The sequence below is a fragment of the Salmo salar genome, chromosome ssa07, assembly GCF_905237065.1.
Source record: "Salmo salar chromosome ssa07, Ssal_v3.1, whole genome shotgun sequence".
Lineage (NCBI taxonomy): Eukaryota > Metazoa > Chordata > Actinopteri > Salmoniformes > Salmonidae > Salmo > Salmo salar.
Genome location: NC_059448.1, coordinates 25,885,677 through 25,903,738, shown reverse-complemented (window position 1 = coordinate 25,903,738; position 18,062 = coordinate 25,885,677). Strand labels below are relative to the sequence as shown.

General features: G+C 41.2%; 1 protein-coding gene and 1 long non-coding RNA gene across 2 annotated transcripts; both read right to left on the bottom strand.

Moving 5' to 3' along the window:
- Positions 1 to 1,554: 1,554 nt before the first annotated feature.
- LOC106608912 (uncharacterized) lies at positions 1,555 to 2,504 on the bottom strand. The gene is made up of 4 exons (XR_006770715.1): positions 2,238 to 2,504; positions 2,044 to 2,094; positions 1,855 to 1,917; positions 1,555 to 1,693 (listed from the first exon to the last, which is right to left on the bottom strand). It is a non-coding gene; the product is annotated as an uncharacterized lncRNA (long non-coding RNA).
- Positions 2,505 to 3,405: 901 nt separating this feature from the next.
- On the bottom strand, positions 3,406 to 5,910 carry LOC106609008 (Fc receptor-like protein 4). The gene is made up of 5 exons (XM_045722551.1): positions 5,824 to 5,910; positions 4,879 to 4,923; positions 4,460 to 4,726; positions 3,615 to 3,935; positions 3,406 to 3,511 (listed from the first exon to the last, which is right to left on the bottom strand). Exons 1-5 carry the CDS (start codon positions 5,852 to 5,854, stop codon positions 3,432 to 3,434), a joined length of 744 nt encoding a protein of 247 aa, XP_045578507.1. The 5' UTR covers positions 5,855 to 5,910; the 3' UTR covers positions 3,406 to 3,431.
- Positions 5,911 to 18,062: the final 12,152 nt, after the last annotated feature.

Sequence of the window (18,062 nt, the reverse complement as noted above, 5' to 3'; positions counted from 1 at the left end):
CTCATAGGTCAGTGTGACTGAGAGACATGAAACACCTGGAAACTTTTTTCCGAAGGTAACGGGTCCCAGGTTACTGATAGAGGCCCCCCTTCTACATTTCAGGTAACATCTCTTGGTGATGTCACTTCCTGTGACTGTTTCTCAGGAGCAGTGACAATGACCTGGCTGCCGGCTGTCTGTCTGACCACATAGACATAAACACATAGACACAGGAACCCCCTAACTGGAACAGTGACCTTCCAGACCATGCAGGGACACTGAAAATAGCGGTAAGAGTCATACACCACTAATGTCATTATTCGTCATGACCTGTCTGTAGGATGAGCAGGTAATATGGGAGAACTGGTAGTCATTCATACGTAGGTTACTAGCTCCTCAGAACTCCTGCAGAGTATATGACATCATAAAACTGAGAAGAACTGTTCTTTTCAGGCACACTCTTTCCAAAAAAGTCATTCTGAAAAACTCAATGGGTCTTCAGCTGATGGGGTACGGCTTTTGAACTTTGCTCATGGGGCATTTTTGTTATATTTCTCAAGATGCAATGGGTAGATATAATTAAATCCAACAATTGATGTAGAAATAGCAGATTTCCCCTTTAACTCACACTTTGTGGAGCCTGAGATCTATACTAGGCTTCAGGAGTTTTGACCAAATTAGGTTGTATGAAAAAGTTGAAGATGACAATATCCATTTACTGTAAGAAAACACTCATACCATCTGGTGGATAAAAAAATGTTTATTAAAAAAGCACAATGCAAAGATATTGTAAAAGTACAGGCCGTTAGAAGAAAACGTCAATAATACTTTGGAAATTCATATACAAATATGCTATTCTATCATCTGAATTGCAGATATAAATCAACAATACAATTTGATACACAATACAAAGCAGATACAATTACTGTAGCTGCAGATACGATCCATTATCATTACACCTTAAAATAAAACAGCTGTTAAAGTAAAACACAATTAAACCATGCTTACATACAATATATCTATTTGTGAGTAATATAAGAGGAAAATCCTTAATGTACAAGATGTTATTGTGTGTGTGTGTTTGCTTGTGATGTTGAGCTTGCATAATCCATGTTGCTGGGTTCCTTCTGCTGCTCCTCTGATGGTGTGTCCCTCCATCCCTCCTTCTCTCCATTGTTCCATCTGTCCATCACACCATCCGTCCATCTTTCCATCCTTCCATCATTCAAATCAAATCAAATTTATTTTTATATAGCCCTTCGTACATCAGCTGATATTCTCAAAGTGCTGTACAGAAACCCAGCCTAAAACCCCAAACAGCAAGCAAAGCATGTGAAAGAAGCACGGTGGCTAGGAAAAACTCCCTAGGAAAAACTCCCTAGAAAGGCCAAAAACCTAGGAAGAAACCTAGAGAGGAACCAGGCTATGAGGGGTGGCCAGTCCTCTTCTGGCTGTGCAGGGCGGATATTATAACAGAACATGGTCAAGATGTTAAAATGTCAAAATGTTCATAAATGACCAGCATGGTCAAATAATAATAATCATAGTAGTTGTCGAGGGTGCAACAAGCACGTCCGGTGAACAGGTCAGGGTTCCATAGCCGCATCCCTCCAACCCTCCATATTTCCATTCCTCCATCCTTTTATCCTTCCATCCTTCTATATCTCCATCCCTCCCCATCACTCCATCCCTTCCCCCCTCAAGGACCTGCAACCTTTTTCCACATAAAGTTGTTTAGGACATGCAGTCAAACAAAATCTTTAGAATCAAACAAAGATACATACTTTAAATAGATACATTATACTTTGATATCAGAGCATTAGTTCCATATTAGTATCACATTAAGTATTAATAGCATATGGCTATTAGTCTTACCTGGGGCTGTGCCTGGCTTAACTTGAGAATAGACTGAATCTGCCTCAGGTGGGGTGGATGTTTCTGTAAGTTGTGAGGATAAAACATCAGCATAATATAACAGTTATATACAGAGTATTATGCAGCTAGTCAATATGGGGTCAGATGTGTGAGGTTATGATTGGGGGATTTTCACAAAGTGTACAGTACCACTGTCATTATTGTCTGAGGGAGTGATTGTATCATAGATGTTAGCGCCACCTGTTGATCAAAGAAGAGAGAGAAAGATGAATAGGATGGTTTTTCCTCAGCTTGTAACATGTTTTAAACATAGTGGATGGTGATAAGTCAGTATGTGATGTTACAGAGAGGAAAGTGACAGTGGTCTGGAGTAAGAGAATGACCTTGCTGCAGATGTGTATACCCAGCATCAGGAGCCTGGCCCTGGGTAGATCGCTGGTCCTGTTGGGTGTCCAGGTTGGTCCTCTGGGGCTGAGGGGCCTACAGGGAGAGAGATATTCATGAAACTCACAGATTATATTTTACTGTATGATAAGGAACGTAGTTGAAAGACAGGTGTACTCGTGAGAATATTCTGTTACAATTAGAAGCTGTAATGAGAACTACATATTATAATATTGTTATAAACTTTTGTAATTAGACATTTCTATCCTAAACATTAATGAAAAAGTTAAATGAGAAAAGTCTCGCCTTTGGCGTTTTTATATCGACACAGCAGTACCAGGAGAATGGCCAGTAGAACACCAGCAACAACCAGGCCCACAACCACTCCTACTAGGACTGATGTAGAGGGTCCAGGAGTTACACCTGGAGAGAGAACAGCAAATCACTATCATGTTCTGAGGTTGCTGAAGAAAATAAATAAAGTAGTGGAGCTTTAAACTCCAAACCTACAGGAAGCTTTTTAACACTATGAATGACTGATGACCACAGATGTTATGAAAAGGTCATGTGATCATGACCATTTTCTCACCTCTTACTGTCACCCAGCTCTCTGGTGATTCTCCTTCATTAGATTTACACTTATAGGAGCCTTCATCTGACTTGGACACTACAGGGATGGTCATCTCTCCTGTGGTCTCATTCCTGATGAATACTCCATCTTTGTAGAAATCAACCTTGGGGTTCGGGTTTGTTTCCTGATATCTATTTGTACAGCTCAGAGTCACAGAGTCTCCCTCAGTTATGGGATAGGAAGGGCTCTCCAGGATCAGAATGCCATCTGTGAAACATAATATATAAATAATACTGTAAATCTGGAGTTATCACTCACATGAGTTTGTATTTTATGAGATGCAACCATTCAATTACAGAATTAAACATCATTAACATACATTATAATGTAAAAAAAGGTAAGTGAATGTTGTACAACAGATATACCATCCACTGTGATTTTGACAGCATTACTGTACTCTCCTGATCCAGACTCAGACCAGTACACTCCACTGTACTTTTTACGTGTGGACCTGATGGTACATGTGGACCCTGCAATTGATCCCCATTTAGAGCCACACTCTGACTCCACTGCTTTCTCTCTGTATCTCTTCAGCCTCCATCCAGTAGAGTTCCTTTTTTCCTCACAGTTTAGTGAGAGAGACTTTGATGTAGTGTTGAGTTCTGTTATGTCTTATTTTGAGAGACACTGAAGGTTGCGGATCTGAAACAAAGGGTGACAGAGTAAAGCGTATATAGTAGTTATATATACACATGAGGGTGACTTATTAAATATGATTAAATGCAGTTTCAATTTAGTTAGTTACCTCCTGACCAGAAAAACGGAGGTTCACTGTATTGTATGTCATAGACTGGCTCTCCTCTCCCAGCTCTACACACATATCCTCCTGTGTGACTAGGACCAGCAGGGATCAGAGTGTAGGAGTCTTCACTAGTCCCATTGCCAGATAGAGGCTCTACAGAGTAGGACCTGCCTGATAGGGAGAGTAACCCAGCTGTGTAGGGAACAGTTCGGTACCAGAAGAACCTCTTGCCTGTAGATGACTCTTTAACCCCACAGCTCAGAGTAACTGAGTCTCCAGGGTTCAGCCACTGAGGAGAGACACTCAGGACAGCTTGGGGTTGATCTGTTAGGAAGGAAATTACACAAATCAAATGTTCAGTCTTTAAAATGTTTACCCATTTTGTTATTATGGTATTGTACCTTACCCCAAAATTGAACTACAGTTTTGTTCCATCATTGATCTCACTGTCTGCTATTTGACCTCATCCCTTCTGTCTTTCTCTTTCAATCCCATAAAAACAGACTTACCTAACACGGTCAATTGTATAGCATTACTTGTCTGGGAGTGTTTTAAGCCATTTCTTTTCTGAAGACCTTCACAGTCAAATAGACCATTCTTTGCAGGACTGATTCTGTACTCAGGCTCTGTTTTGGTGTAGACCGACTTCCCACTGTTATAAACATAATACTCAATCTCTTCTCCCCCCTGGTATGTCCAACTGAGTGTGACAAAATTCATAAAGTCCAGATAGTGATTGGAGATTAATAGCAAGCTCACCAGTGACACTAATGTAGAGAGATGGGGCCCTATGTCAAGTGGTTATGTGCATGGAGGCACTGATGAGAATGAGAGATAAGATGATATACCTGTTACCGTCAGTCTGACTGCATCACTCCACTCAGAATGCTTCTTCTGATCAATATGTATACCCAGACACCTGTAGTCACCATTGTCTGAAATCTTAACCTCACTGATCTCATATTGATTCTCCCTACTGATTGAGTCTACTCCGTCCTTGCGCCACGTGTATTTCCAGTCAGTGACTTCTCCACTCTGTATGTTACATCTGAGAGTGACAGACTCTCCACTGAATATCTGGGAGGATTTGGGGTGTATGGTCAGAACAGCCTTTCCTGCACAAAATAAAACCAGCATGATACAATTGTTGTTTTGAGACACTCAAAACTGAAAATATGTCTAGTCAAAAGAAGCTTTAAAAATCACAAATAAAACATTTGATGAAGCATTAAGAGATGGAGGCTTGATAAAGTGTACAAATATTTACCATCAACATCGTCAAAGTGTCCAGAGTAGATGTGTGTACTCAGCACTACAACAAAGAAAGTCACATTGCTCCAATATTAGCTTGAAATAAATAACAACATGTCATATTCATGTTACTGATTACCAAATCCATCCTGTACTTTATTTTATTGTTGCAATCTATGATTTCTACACAAATTTTTTACCTTTAAATTAGTAATATGCATTTATTCTGGAAGAGTATAACTTTTAATTCCCTCAACTTATCTTATCCCATCATAAACCGAAATATATGGTTATTTTATGACAATTATTATAAACAATATAAATTAATGAATTCCCTTTGCCCCATCCCTCAGCCATATACCACAAAAAGTGTCAGGGTGGCCATTTTGTGGCAGTTTGAATTACGTACTGCAGCTTTAAATGGCTGCTGACTTCCCATGTTCTGCACACAGAGAGTGTACAGAGACCAAAAACACCAAAACACCACTCATTAATCTCTTAACACAGTTTGCTATAACTGTTAGTGAAGGAACCCTCAACCATTTACAATAATCACAACTTTATAATACAACACATCCAACAAATATTGCATTTTATATTCATTGTCATTGACAGCACATTTTGCAACCACTGAGTTAGCACCACTCTTTAGTTCCTGAGTGATGACCTGGTTAAATGCACACCACCACACTAACCAGGTCTGCATGGCATCGGCTATACAAGCTCAGGTTCTCACAGAGATGGAACATCAATGTAGAATGGTCACTTTCTACTCCATATTTGCTGCAATTTCCTTTGAGTGACGTTTACTTATATATTCTTTAAGTGCTAAAACACCAAAAACAAAGCTAAAGCATGAAACTGTCTTCATCTCGATTAATGTCTTATTCCTTTTTCCCATAAATTCTTAGTAAATCAGGTAATTAGTGTTCATAAACAAACACACTAACTCAGTACTTACATAGTAGCAAACAGAGCAAGGTGTGCTCCATTCTGTCCCCACAGACAAGTGACTTTCTCTACAACTACAGTCCTTCTAACAAACCCCTCCACTTCCTATATGATGACAGTCTGCTTAGATCACACCACTTCACGCTTAGATCACACCTCTTCACCGTACACAGAAAAACAGAGAGAAATATTATTGAGAAATGTAGAAATAGATAGAGATAGTTGGGCTTCGCCCAAACCTTTGCTCAGTTGTAAGGTGGCAAGCCAAGCCAGCTAACCTCAGTTGTGGCACAATGGAAATCTCCAGCCACCCCTCACTTCTCTCTCTCTCTACTTCTGTTATGAGAAATACATTTAGCTACTGTCTAATGCTTGTTATTGTTGTATTTAAACCTGTTGGTTAAGGGCTTGTAAGTTTATTTTTTACCTTTATTTAACTAGGCAAGTCAGGTTTAAATACAAATTACCCTTTTCAAGGACAGCCTAGGGACAGTAGGTTAACTGCCTTGTTCAGGGGCAGATTGACAGATTTTTACCTTGTCAGCGCAGGGATTTGATCTTGCAACCTTTTGGTTTCAAGTCCAATGCTCCAACCACTAGGCTACCTGCCACCCCACTAAGCATTTCACTTTTGTATTCGGCACATGTGACAAATAACATTTGATCTGAAGTGTGCGTTTATTATTACCACTGACCAGAGATGGGAGGAGTTTCAAAGCTGGAACTGGGTTTCCAGGTTAAAGTCTAGAGTTCCATTTAGCTGCACATCATTACATATTGAATACATTAATCTATTTTCTTTAACTATTTACTTCTAAAAATATTTAAGTGGTTTGTTGTAGAGTGTAGAGTGTGGGACACATGTACAACGTGTGTGAAGAAACCAACATGGGGAGCGAAAGGTTACAGGGGAAAGCAGTTACAGACTTCACCTTTAGTTGGTATGCTATGGTAAACATCTGGGGTTTCTTATCGCCCCCTTCAGGGACAGGCCTGTAACTACTCCACATTCTTGTGGATCACAATATCGAAACTAATCAATCAATCAATCCAAATGTATTTATAAAGCCCTTTTTACATCAGCAGATGTCACAAAGTGCTATACAGAGACCCAGCCTAAAACACCAAGCAATGCAGATGTAGATGTAAAAGCACGGTGGCTACAAAAAAAACTCTAGAGAGGAACCAGACTCTGAGGGGTGGCCAGTCCTCTTCTCGCTGTGCCGGGTGGAGATTATAAGAGTACATGGCCATTAAGGCTAGATTGTTCTTCAAGATGTTCAAACGTTCATAGATGACCTGCAGGGTCAAATAATAATGACAGTGGTTGTAGAGGGAGCAACATGTCAGTACCTCAGGAGTAAATGTCCGTTGGCTTTTAATAGCTGAGCATTCAGAGGTCGAGACAGCAGGTGCGGTAGAGAGAGATTAAAAAAAAAAACAGCAGGTCCGGAACAAGGTAGCACGTCCTGTGAACATGTCAGGGTTCCATAGCCACAGGCAGAACAGTTGAAACTGGAGTAGCAGCACGACCAGGTGGAATGGGGACAGCCAAGAGTCATCAGGCCAGGTAGTCCCGAGGCATGATCCTAGGGCTCAGGGAGAGGGAGAGAGAATTAGAGGAAGCATACTTAAATGAACACAAGATGCCAGATAAGACAGGAGAAGTACTCCAGATTTAACAGACTGTCCCTAGCCCCCCGGCACATAGACTACTGCAGCATAGATACTGGAGGCTGAGACAGGGGTGGGTGGGGGACACTGTGGACCGGTCCGATGATACCCCAGGACAGGGCCAACCAGGCAGGCTTTAACCCCACCCACTTTGCCAAAGCACATTCCTCACACCAATAGTGGGATATCAACAATCAACAGACCACCAACTTACTACCCTGAGACATGGATGAGTATAGCCAACGATAAATCTCCTCCAGCACCCAAGCCCGAGGGAGCACAAAACTGGACAAAACGATCACGTCTGTGATTCAACCCACACAAGTGACGCACCCCTCCTCAGGATGGCATGGAAGAGCACTAGTAAGCCAGTGACTCAGCCCCTACAATAGGGTCAGAGGTTGAGATCCCTGTGGAGAGAGGGGAGCCGGCCAGGCAGAGCAGCAAGGGCAGTTCATCCCTCCAGTGCCTTGCTTTGGCGTTCACATTCGCACACTTAGGTCAGACTACACTCAATCATAGGTCTTACTGAAGAGATGAGTCTTCAGCAAAGACTTAAACTGTGTGCGTTTCTCACATGGATAGGCAGACCATTCCATAAAAATGTATCTCTACAGGAGAAAGCCCTGCCTCCATTTGCCTAGAAATTGTAGGGACAATACGGAGGCCTGCATCTTGTGACCGTAGCGTACGTGTGGATATGTACGGCAGGACCAAATCAGTGAGATAGATAGGAGCAAGCCCACGCAATGCTTTGTAGATTAGCAGTAAAACTTTGAAATCAGGCCTAGCCTTCACAGGAAGCCAGTGTAGAGAGACTAGCACTTGAGTAATATTATCAAATCCGTTGGTTCTAATCAAGATTCTAGCAGCCGTGTTTAGCAGTAATTGAAGTATATTTAGTGCTTTATCCAGTTAGCTGGAGAGTAGAGCATTGCAGTAGTCTAATGTCCGAGTTTAAAAGTAAAACATTTGCTGCCATCCACTTCCTTGTGTTTAAAACACAGCCTTCCAGGGTAGGCAATTTTGGGGCTTCACCATGTTTCATCGAAATGTTACAGCTGTGTGTTGCCCGCATAGCATTGAAAGTTCACATTTTGTTTCCGAAAAAATGTGATTCACATAAAAATATATATATATTTTTTTCTTTCTTTACATTCTATTCAAACAGTCCATTTATATTTTCCAACGGGGCTATACATTTGGGCGAGTTTTTTTTTCTCAACTGAGTAGCCTCGTTTCAATGAATACCATTTTTTTTTAACCATCAGCGAAAATAACAACACAATGTTCAGCGAAATAACAACACAATGTCAAATACAGGTAGCCTGGCCAAATAATGAACATCCAATCACATTAACTGTTACTCTCTCGCTGGAATTCCACTAACGATTCATATGTAGCCAAACGTAGCTGCTGCTCATTCCGTTTGCTCGAAAATTGATAAATGGTTAAAAAAAGTAAGGCCCGCGTCAATAGAGACAAATACCAGCTCTACTGGTAGTACTAATACTACCAGCAGTACTACACCTACACCTGTCAATGACACAAGTTGTTCTGCTTCCACGAGCACATCCAATGCTAGCATCAGTAATTCTACATTTATTGTTAGACCAGCTAGCATGGGCACTGACAGTTGTGAATCTGATGCAGCCGAAGAGCTACTGCCCCCTTACCCGGGAAAGCACCGAACAACAGACAGGGACGTTGGACCATCGAAGGGGCGCAAATATGATGAGAATTACATTGATTTGGGGTTCACTTATATTGGGAGTAGTGCCTTTCCTCAGCCACAGTGTGTTATATGTGCAAAAGTACTATCTCACAACTCGATGAAACCTTCACTCTTGCGCAGACATTTAGAAACAAAACATGCCAGTTTGAAAAATAAGCCACAGGGAGAATTAAGACGACTTTCGAGTAGTAAGACGTATACAAGCAACAGATACCATTAATAAGAACGGGCTACAAGAGTCTTATATGGTGAGCTAAAGAGTGGCTAGGACAGGCAAGCCCCATACTATTGTGGAGGACTTAATTCTTCCTGCTACCGCGGATATGGCTGTGACATTGCTGGGGGAAAAGGCCCAAAAACCTATACAGGCAATTGTCACGTCCTGACCAGTAAAGGGGTTATTTGTTATTATAGTTTGGTCAGGACGTGGCAGGGGGTATTTGTTTAGAGTCTTCTGTGGTTTTTGGTTATGTTCTATGTTAGTATATTTCTATGTTCTGGTCTAGTCTTTTAGTTCTATGTTTAGGGTTATTGGATGGACCTTCAATTGGAGGCAGCTGTTCCTCGTTGCCTCTGATTGAAGGTCCTATATAGAGGGGTGTTTTTGTAATGGGTTTTGTGGGAAGCTGTTTTTGCATAGCTGTGTGTAGCCTGCATTGCCGTTCGTCTCGTCCGTTCGTCCGTTCGTCTCGTTCGTCCGTTCGTCCGTTCGTTCGTTCGTTCGTTTTCTTGTCTTGTTTTGTTTTGTTTTTCAGTGTTCAAATAAAAGTTAAAATGAGCAATCAACCCGCTGCGCCTTGGTCCATTACATACGACGACCGTTACAGCAATGCCTTGATCAAACAATACTGTTTCGCGCCGTATCAGTGACATGGCAAGAGATGTTTTGAAACAATTACAGCTTCGCATACAAGCCAGTGAATTCCATGCGTTACAGCTGGATGAGTCAACAGATGTGGCGGGCCTGGCACAGCTCCTGGTATATGTCCATTACATTTATGGGGGGGTCAAGACATTTTTTTAAGTACTGGACAGCTTTGTGACATCAAATGGACTTTGGTGGTCAAGATGTGTTGGTATCTGTACTGATGGCGCAAAAGCCATGACAGGGAGACATAGTGGAGTGGCAACGCGAGTGAAAACAGTTGCTCCCGACACCACTTGCGTACACTGCAGCATCCACCGAGAGGCTCTTGCTGCCAAGGGAATGCCTGACACCTTGAAAGACGTTCTGGACACTACAGTGAAAATTGTTAACTTTGTTAAAGCAAGGCCCCTGAACTCTTGTGTATTTTCTGCATTTTGCAATGATATGGGCAGCGACCATGTAACGCTTTTGCAACATAGAGAAGTGCGCTGGTTATTAATAAGGGGCAAAGTATTGACACATTTTTATAAATTGAGAGACACGCTTAAAGTTTTCATTACTGATCGTAATTTTCACTTGTCTGACCGCTTGCATGATGAAGAGTTTCTCACACGACTGGCGTATCTGGCTGAGTTTTTTCTTGCCTGAATCTAGAATTACAGGCTCTCAGCAACTATATTCTATGTGCGGAAGTTGGAGCTCTTCTCTGTCTACACTAACAAGGACAGCACACAGGTCTTTCCACCATTGTATGATTTCTTTGTGTGCAAATGAACTCAAGCTTATGGACAATGTCAAATGTGATATAGCGAAGCACCTGAGTGAGTTGGGTGTACAATTATGCAGGTACTTTCCCTAAACGGATGACACACACAGCTGGATTCGTTAGCCCTTTCATGCCCTCCCTCCCTTTCATGTCCACTTACCGATATCTGAACAAGAGAGACTCATCGAAATTCCAACAAACGTTACTGTGAAAATTGTATTTAATCAGAAGCCCCTGCCAGATTTCTGGATTAGGCTGCGCTCAGAGTATCCTCCCTTGCCAAATCAAGCTGTTAAGACACTGATGCCCTTTGCAACCACGCACCTATGTGAGAGTGGATTCTCGGCCCTCACTAGCAAGAAAACTAAATACAGGCACAGACTGTGTGTGGGAAATGATTTAATGCAACCCAACATTGCAGAGTTATCCTTTCAAGCACAGCCTTCTCATTAACCTGTGATGAGTTACTCACAATTTCTGACGAACAAGTAAGGTTTTATATGTTTATATGGTTAAAGAAAGAGCAAAATCATTGATTATTATTATATTATTATTTGTGTCCTGGTCCTTTTAGAGCTCTTTGTCACTTCCTACGAGCTGGGTTGTGAGAAAAATGCACACTCATTCTTATGTTTAATAAATGTATCGTATAGTGTGTGTGTGTGGCAGGCTTACAATGACGGCAAAAAACAACATTTGAGAATGCGCTAACCCTGGTGCTAGAGGGGGTACGTGACTATATAAGGTTTGAGAACCACTGGTGTAGACCAATTAGGGTTTCCAATCTCTCCAAAAGAATGTGGTGATCGATGATGTCAAAAGCAGCACTAAGGTCTAGGAGCACAAGGACAGATGCAGAGCCTTGGTCTGACACCATTCAAATGTTATTTCCCTTCACAACATCTCAGTACTATGATGGATTTCACGGAGTTGCTGCGCAAAATCTTAATCTATAAGTGGAATGGAACTCGATATTGATGTTATTTCTGGGTCAATTTGCTTTTTCAAGGCTTTTTACTGCCATTAGTGAGTTTGGAACACATCCGATGGATAGGGCGCCATTTATAATGTTCAACATAGGAGGGCCAAACACGGGAAGTACCTCATTCAGTAGTTTAGTTGGAATAGGGTCCATTATGCATCTTGAGGGCTTAGAGGCCATGACTATTTTCATAAATGTGTCAAGAGATAGGATTAAAAAACTTGATTGTCTCCATTGATCCTAGGTCCTGGCAGTTCTGTGCAGACTTAGGACAACTGAGATATGGAGAAATACGCAGATTCAAAGAGGAGTCCGTAATTTGCTTTCTGATGATCTTCATCTTTTCATCTAAGAACTTCATGAATTCATCACTGCTGAAGCGAAAACCATCCTTTCTTGTTGAATGCTGATTTTTAGTTAGCTTTGCGATAGTATTGAAAATACATTTTGGATTGTTGATTTTGTTTTTAGGGGTGCGACTGCATCTAGGGTATTATCTTGTTATGGATAGGGGGCAGTATTTTCACGGCCGGATAAAAAACGTACCCGATTTAATCTGATTATTACTCCTGCCCAGAAACTAGAATATGCATATAATTATTAGCTATGGATAGAAAACACTCCAAAGTTTCTAAAACTGTTTGAATGGTGTCTGTGAGTATAACAGAACTCATTTGGCAGGCCAAAACCTGAGAAGATTCCAAACAGGAAGCGCTCTCTCTGACCATTTATTGGCCTTCTTGATCATCTCTATCCAAAACAGGGGATCTCTGGCATAACGTGACATTTTCTAACGCTCCCATAGGCTCTCAGAAGGCGCCAGAACGTTGAATGATGACTTTGCAGGCCATGGCTGAAAAACAGTGCACGAGACGAATCCATGTTTTCATTTTCAGTCTTTGAACGAAAACAACGACTCCCGGTCGGAATATTATCGCTTTTTTACGAGAAAAATCGCATAAAAATTGATTTTAAACAGCGTTTGACATGCTTCGAAGTACGGTAATGGAATATTTTGAATTTTTTTGTCATGAAACGCGCCGGGCGCGTCACCCTTCGTTACCCTTCGGATAGTGTCTTGAACGCACGAACAAAACGCCGCTATTTGGATATAACTATGGATTATTTGGAACCAAACCAACATTTGTTATTGAAGTAGAAGTCCTGGGAGTGCATTCTGATGAAGAACAGCAAAGGTAATCCAATTTTTCTTATAGTAAATCTGAGTTTGGTGAGTACCAAACTTGGTGGGTGTCAAAATAGCTAGCCATGATGGCCGGGCTATCTACTCAGAATATTGCAAAATGTGCTTTCACCGAAAAGCTATTTTAAAATCGGACACCGCGATTGCTTAAAGGAGTTCTGTATCTATAATTCTTAAAATAATTGTTATGTTTTTTGTGAACGTTTATCGTGAGTAATTTAGTAAATTCACCGGAAGTGTTCGGTGGGAATGCTAGTTCTGAACGTCACATGCTAATGTAAAAAGCTGTTTTTTGATATAAATATGAACTTGATTGAACAAAACATGCATGTATTGTATAACATAATGTCCTAGGAGTGTCATCTGATGAAGATCATCAAAGGTTAGTGCTGCATTTAGCTGTGGTATTGTTTTTTGTGACATTATATGCTAGCTTGAAAAATGGGTGTCTGATTATTTCTGGCTGGGTACTCTGCTGACATAATCTAATGTTTTGCTTTCGCTGTAAAGCCTTTTTGAAATCGGACAGTGTGGTTAGATAAAGGAGAGTCTTGTCTTTAAAATGGTGTAAAATAGTCATATGTTTGAAAAATAGAAGTTTTCGGATTTTCGAGGACTTTGTATTTCGCGCCACGCCCATCATTGGATATTGGAGCAGGTGTTCCGCTAGCGGAACGTCTAGATGTAAGAGGTTATGGAAGGTTAAATTTAGATCCTCAGTTAGGGGGTTAACCGATTTTTGTAGTCCGACTTCCTTGGGTAGGTGGAGGGAGTCTGGAAGGGCATTTCGGAATCTTGTGGTTGTCAGAGAATTTATAGCACAGCTTTTGATGATCCTTGATTGCGGTCTGAGCAGATTACTTGTTGCGATTGCAAATGTAATAACAGTACCTATAAAAAGTGATTGAGTATGTTCCATAGAGTTCAGTAGTTTAGAGACTCACAACTCAACCAGCAATTGAGTGTTGAGACTCTGCTGTAGAGCTCATCACTCCCCCCAACTGGGAGGGGGCATTGGTCACATAGCAACAACATAACCCCTCAGTCTACTGTGTCTGTCCTCTTATTCCTTCCTCTCTCTATGTCATCATATTAGTACAGACATGAACACTTCTGTATGGGTTCATATCAGTAGAAATCAAATCTAAATGTGGTTTACAGAAGACTGACAGCAATATGGTGCATAGAGATTTTGTTAGAAAGTTTTGCTTTACACATGTCACACCCTGACCATAGAGAGCCCTCGGGGTTCTCTATGGTGTAATAGGTCAGAGCGTGACTAGGGGGGTTTTATAGTTATTATAGTTCTATGTTGGTGTGTGAGAATGGTTCCCAATTGGGGACAGTTGAATATCGTTGCCTCTAATTGGGGATCATACTTAGTGTGTCCCTTTTCCCACCAGCGTTGTGGGATCTTGTTTATAGTTAGTGCCTATGTGCGCTACGTATTGGCACGTTCGTTAAATATTTGTTGTTGTTTTGTAAGTTTCACTTTAATAAATATGTGGAACTCTACTCACGCTGCGCCTTGGTCCACTTATTTATTCAATGAACGTGACAACATAATAACAAGTGTATAGGAATGTTCAAGATGTAAATGCATTGTTTCAACTCAGTAATACAGACCGTAAAAGGAATACGTCCTTAAATGAAATTATATTTTAAAGATATACAATGATGTTGGGAATCATCACTTTTTACTTGACATATGAGAATTAATACAACATACAACACGCCCCCCATATACAGTACCAGTCAAAAGTTTGGACACATCTACTCATTCCAGGGTTTTTATTTTTACTATTTTCTACATAGAATAATAGTGAACTATGAAATAACTCATATGGAATATTTTATATTTTAGATGCTTCAAAGTAGCCACCCTTTGCCTTGATGACAGCTTTGCACACTCTTGGCATTCTCTCAACAAGCTTCATGAGGATTGCTTTTCCAACAGTCTTGAAGGAGTTCCAACACATGCAGAGCAATTGTTGGCTGCTTTTCCTTCACTCTGCGGTCCAACTCATCCCAAATCATCTCTACTGGGTTGAGGTCAGGTGATTGTGGAAGCAAGGTCATCTGACACAGCACTTCATCACTCTCCTTCTTGGTAAAATAGTCCTTACACATCCTGAAGGTGTGTTTTGGGTCATTGTCCCGTTAAGTGCAAACCATATGGGATGGCGTATCGCTGCAGAATGCTGTGGTCGCCGTGCTGGTCAAGTGTGCCTTGAATTCTAAATAAATCACTGACAGCGTCACCAGCAAATCACCCCTACACCTCGTCCTCCATGCTTCACGGGGGGAACCACACATGCGGAGATCATCCGTTCACCTATTCCGCGTCTCACAAAAGACACGGCGGTTGGAACCAAAAATCTCAAGTTTAGACAGCTCAGACCAAAGGACTGATTTCCACCGGTCTAATGTCCATTGCTCTTGTTTCTTGGCCCAAGCAAGTCTCTTCTTCTTATCGGTGTCCTTTCGTAGTGGTTTCTTTGTAGAAATTCGACCATGAAGGCCTGATTCACTCATATTCCTCTGAACAGTTGATGTTGAGATGTGTCTGTAAATTGAACTCTGTGAACCATTTATTTGCAGCAGAGGTAACTCTGTGTCTTCCTTTCCTTTGGCGGTCCTCACGAGAGACAGTTTCGTCATTGCGCTTGATGGCTTTTGCAACTGCATTTGAAGAAACTTTTACATTTCTTGAAATGTTCTGGATTGACTGACCTTCATGTCTTAAAGTATTGATGGACTGTCGTTTCTCTTTGCTTATTTGAGCTGTTCTTGCCATAATATGGACTTGGTCTTTTACCAAATAGGGCTATTTTCTGTAAACCACCCCTACCTTATCACAACACAACAGATTGGCTCAAACACATTAAGAAGGAAAGTAATTCTACAAAATAACTTTTAACAATGCTCACCTGCTACTTGAAATGCATTCTAAGTGACTACTTCATGAAGCTGGTTGAGAGAATGCCAAGAGTGTGCAATGCTTTCATCTCAAATATAAAATATATTTAGATTTGTTTAAAACTTTTGTGGTTACTACATAATTCCATATGCGTTATTTCATAGTTTGGACGTCTTAACTATTATTCTACAATGTAGATAATAGCAAAACATAAACAAAAACCTTTGAATGAGTAGGTGTGTCCTAACTTTTGACTGGTACTGTATATAAAACACAGCAATGTCACTTGTTTTACTGAAATGGGCCTTTTAACAATAAAAGATGATACACTCTTGTTTAATTGACAAACTGAAATCAAAGAGAGGTAATGTGTAATATTTAGTATCCTCGTCTTGAGCAGATTTGGCTGTTGAACACATGCCTTTAGAAATATATAATGGACGGAGAGTAGCGTTAGACTTAAACTGATTCAACTGCTCGTCCAACTGCACAGCCCTAACATGTAATGCCTCAGAAGTAATGAAGGTTTGTTTGCCTTTTCGAGGGCTGAAGATTTCTATAGAAGAAATGTATCAGAAAAAGTTGGCCCTGGGCACTTTGTCTATTTACATTTGAAACGAACCATTTGAGTCAATTTTACTTGATGACAAGGATATAAGAGAATGACATAAAGAAGGAGAATATCAAGCTGGATAAGTTGATTGTAGATACACACTGAAAGAAAGTGGTCACCTCGAGCCCTGCAGCGTTACACCATAAGCATGATGGAAACCAGTAGAAAGGGAGACACCGCCAGCAGACCACACAGAAGCCTGGGCAGGAGAGAGATGGAGACAACAGAACCTGGAGGGACTAGCCTAACACATGTTTTACCATCTAGACACACACACACAGCTCTTCGCACCTCTCACTGTCACCCAGCTTTCTGGTGATTCTCCATCTTCAGATTTGGCACAGGATTTTGCTTCATAGTCAGTGTAGCTGTTGGGCAGGGCATTTAAGTTTTTTATTATTAATCCAATTATTTAAATTTCATTAGAGACTCTCATAGCCATCACACCAGAGCCAGTGTTGCCAATATGAGACAGATGCCCTATAGGTGTCACGCCTGCTCCCTCTTCCCCTCCCTGGAGCTTAAAGGCGCCAGGCTCCCCAGCATTACACACTCTGCCTTTCCCCCGTCACGCACATTATTTGACTCAGCTGGACTCAATCACTTCTGTCATTACCTCCCCTGTATCTATCTGGTTCCCCGCTCTATTCCCTGCTGCAGCATCGATTGTCATGTCCTTGTTTTCCCGTGTGCTGATGCTGTGCCTGTCTTGTTTCATGTCTGTACTTCATTAAATGTTGAACTCCCCGTACCTGCTTCTCGACTCCAGCATCGGTCATTACAGAATGCTGCAGCCACCACACGAAGCATTGGGGAGTGCTGGTTTTCCGGTTTGTGGTGACGTTGGGTCCGGGGCCGCCACCGATGGACCCGGGGGTGCCTAAGCCTTCTGTATTTTTTTTCAAAAGAGGATCACAATGGGGATACATTTTTAATCTTGTTTGTGTCATTCTCGTTGATGGTTGCATCGCGTTTATTTTGTGTTTAAAATGTTTAAATATATAAAAATAGTTACAATACTTACCATACTGGAAGGTAGAGAGTAGGATAAGTAGTATTCCCTATTTGGAGAAGCAGGAGAAAGGACCACCGGACATCTCTTTAAGGTGTTGTATGACTGTTTCCTCTGGCTACATGTCCTTATCTATCACTGTCACTGATAGCTAGCAGTTGACTATCCAAAACACACAGAGAAGAAAGAGTAGAGAGGAGAAAGGACAGAGACTTCCTTTTTGATGAGGGCTGCTATTCTATAAATAATTCCTGTATATTAGCTGAAAAAGAAGTCACATTCTATAGTTGCTCTCTGAAAATAACCCTTCACTCAGCTTGAGCGTTAGACGATGAGACGTGGGTGTGTTTGCGGTGTGTCACTGTGTTGATGTCTGATGGTGGTGGTTTTGGAGCCTATGTTTCCTAGCTGCTGCTGGTTGTGTGGTTAATGGTTAATCGTTTTGTCACCAAAGCCCCATATTCTACCTACCACT

Coding starts and splice junctions, on each gene's coding strand:
- LOC106609008 (XM_045722551.1), bottom strand. CDS start 5,854: ATGGAGCACACCTTGCTCTGTTTGCTACTAT. Junction 4,924..5,823: donor CTTGCTCTGTTTGCTACTAT/GTAAGTACTGAG, acceptor TCTTTGTTGTAG/TGCTGAGTACACACATCTAC. Junction 3,936..4,459: donor AGTCAGACTGACGGTAACAG/GTATATCATCTT, acceptor CCTTCCTAACAG/ATCAACCCCAAGCTGTCCTG.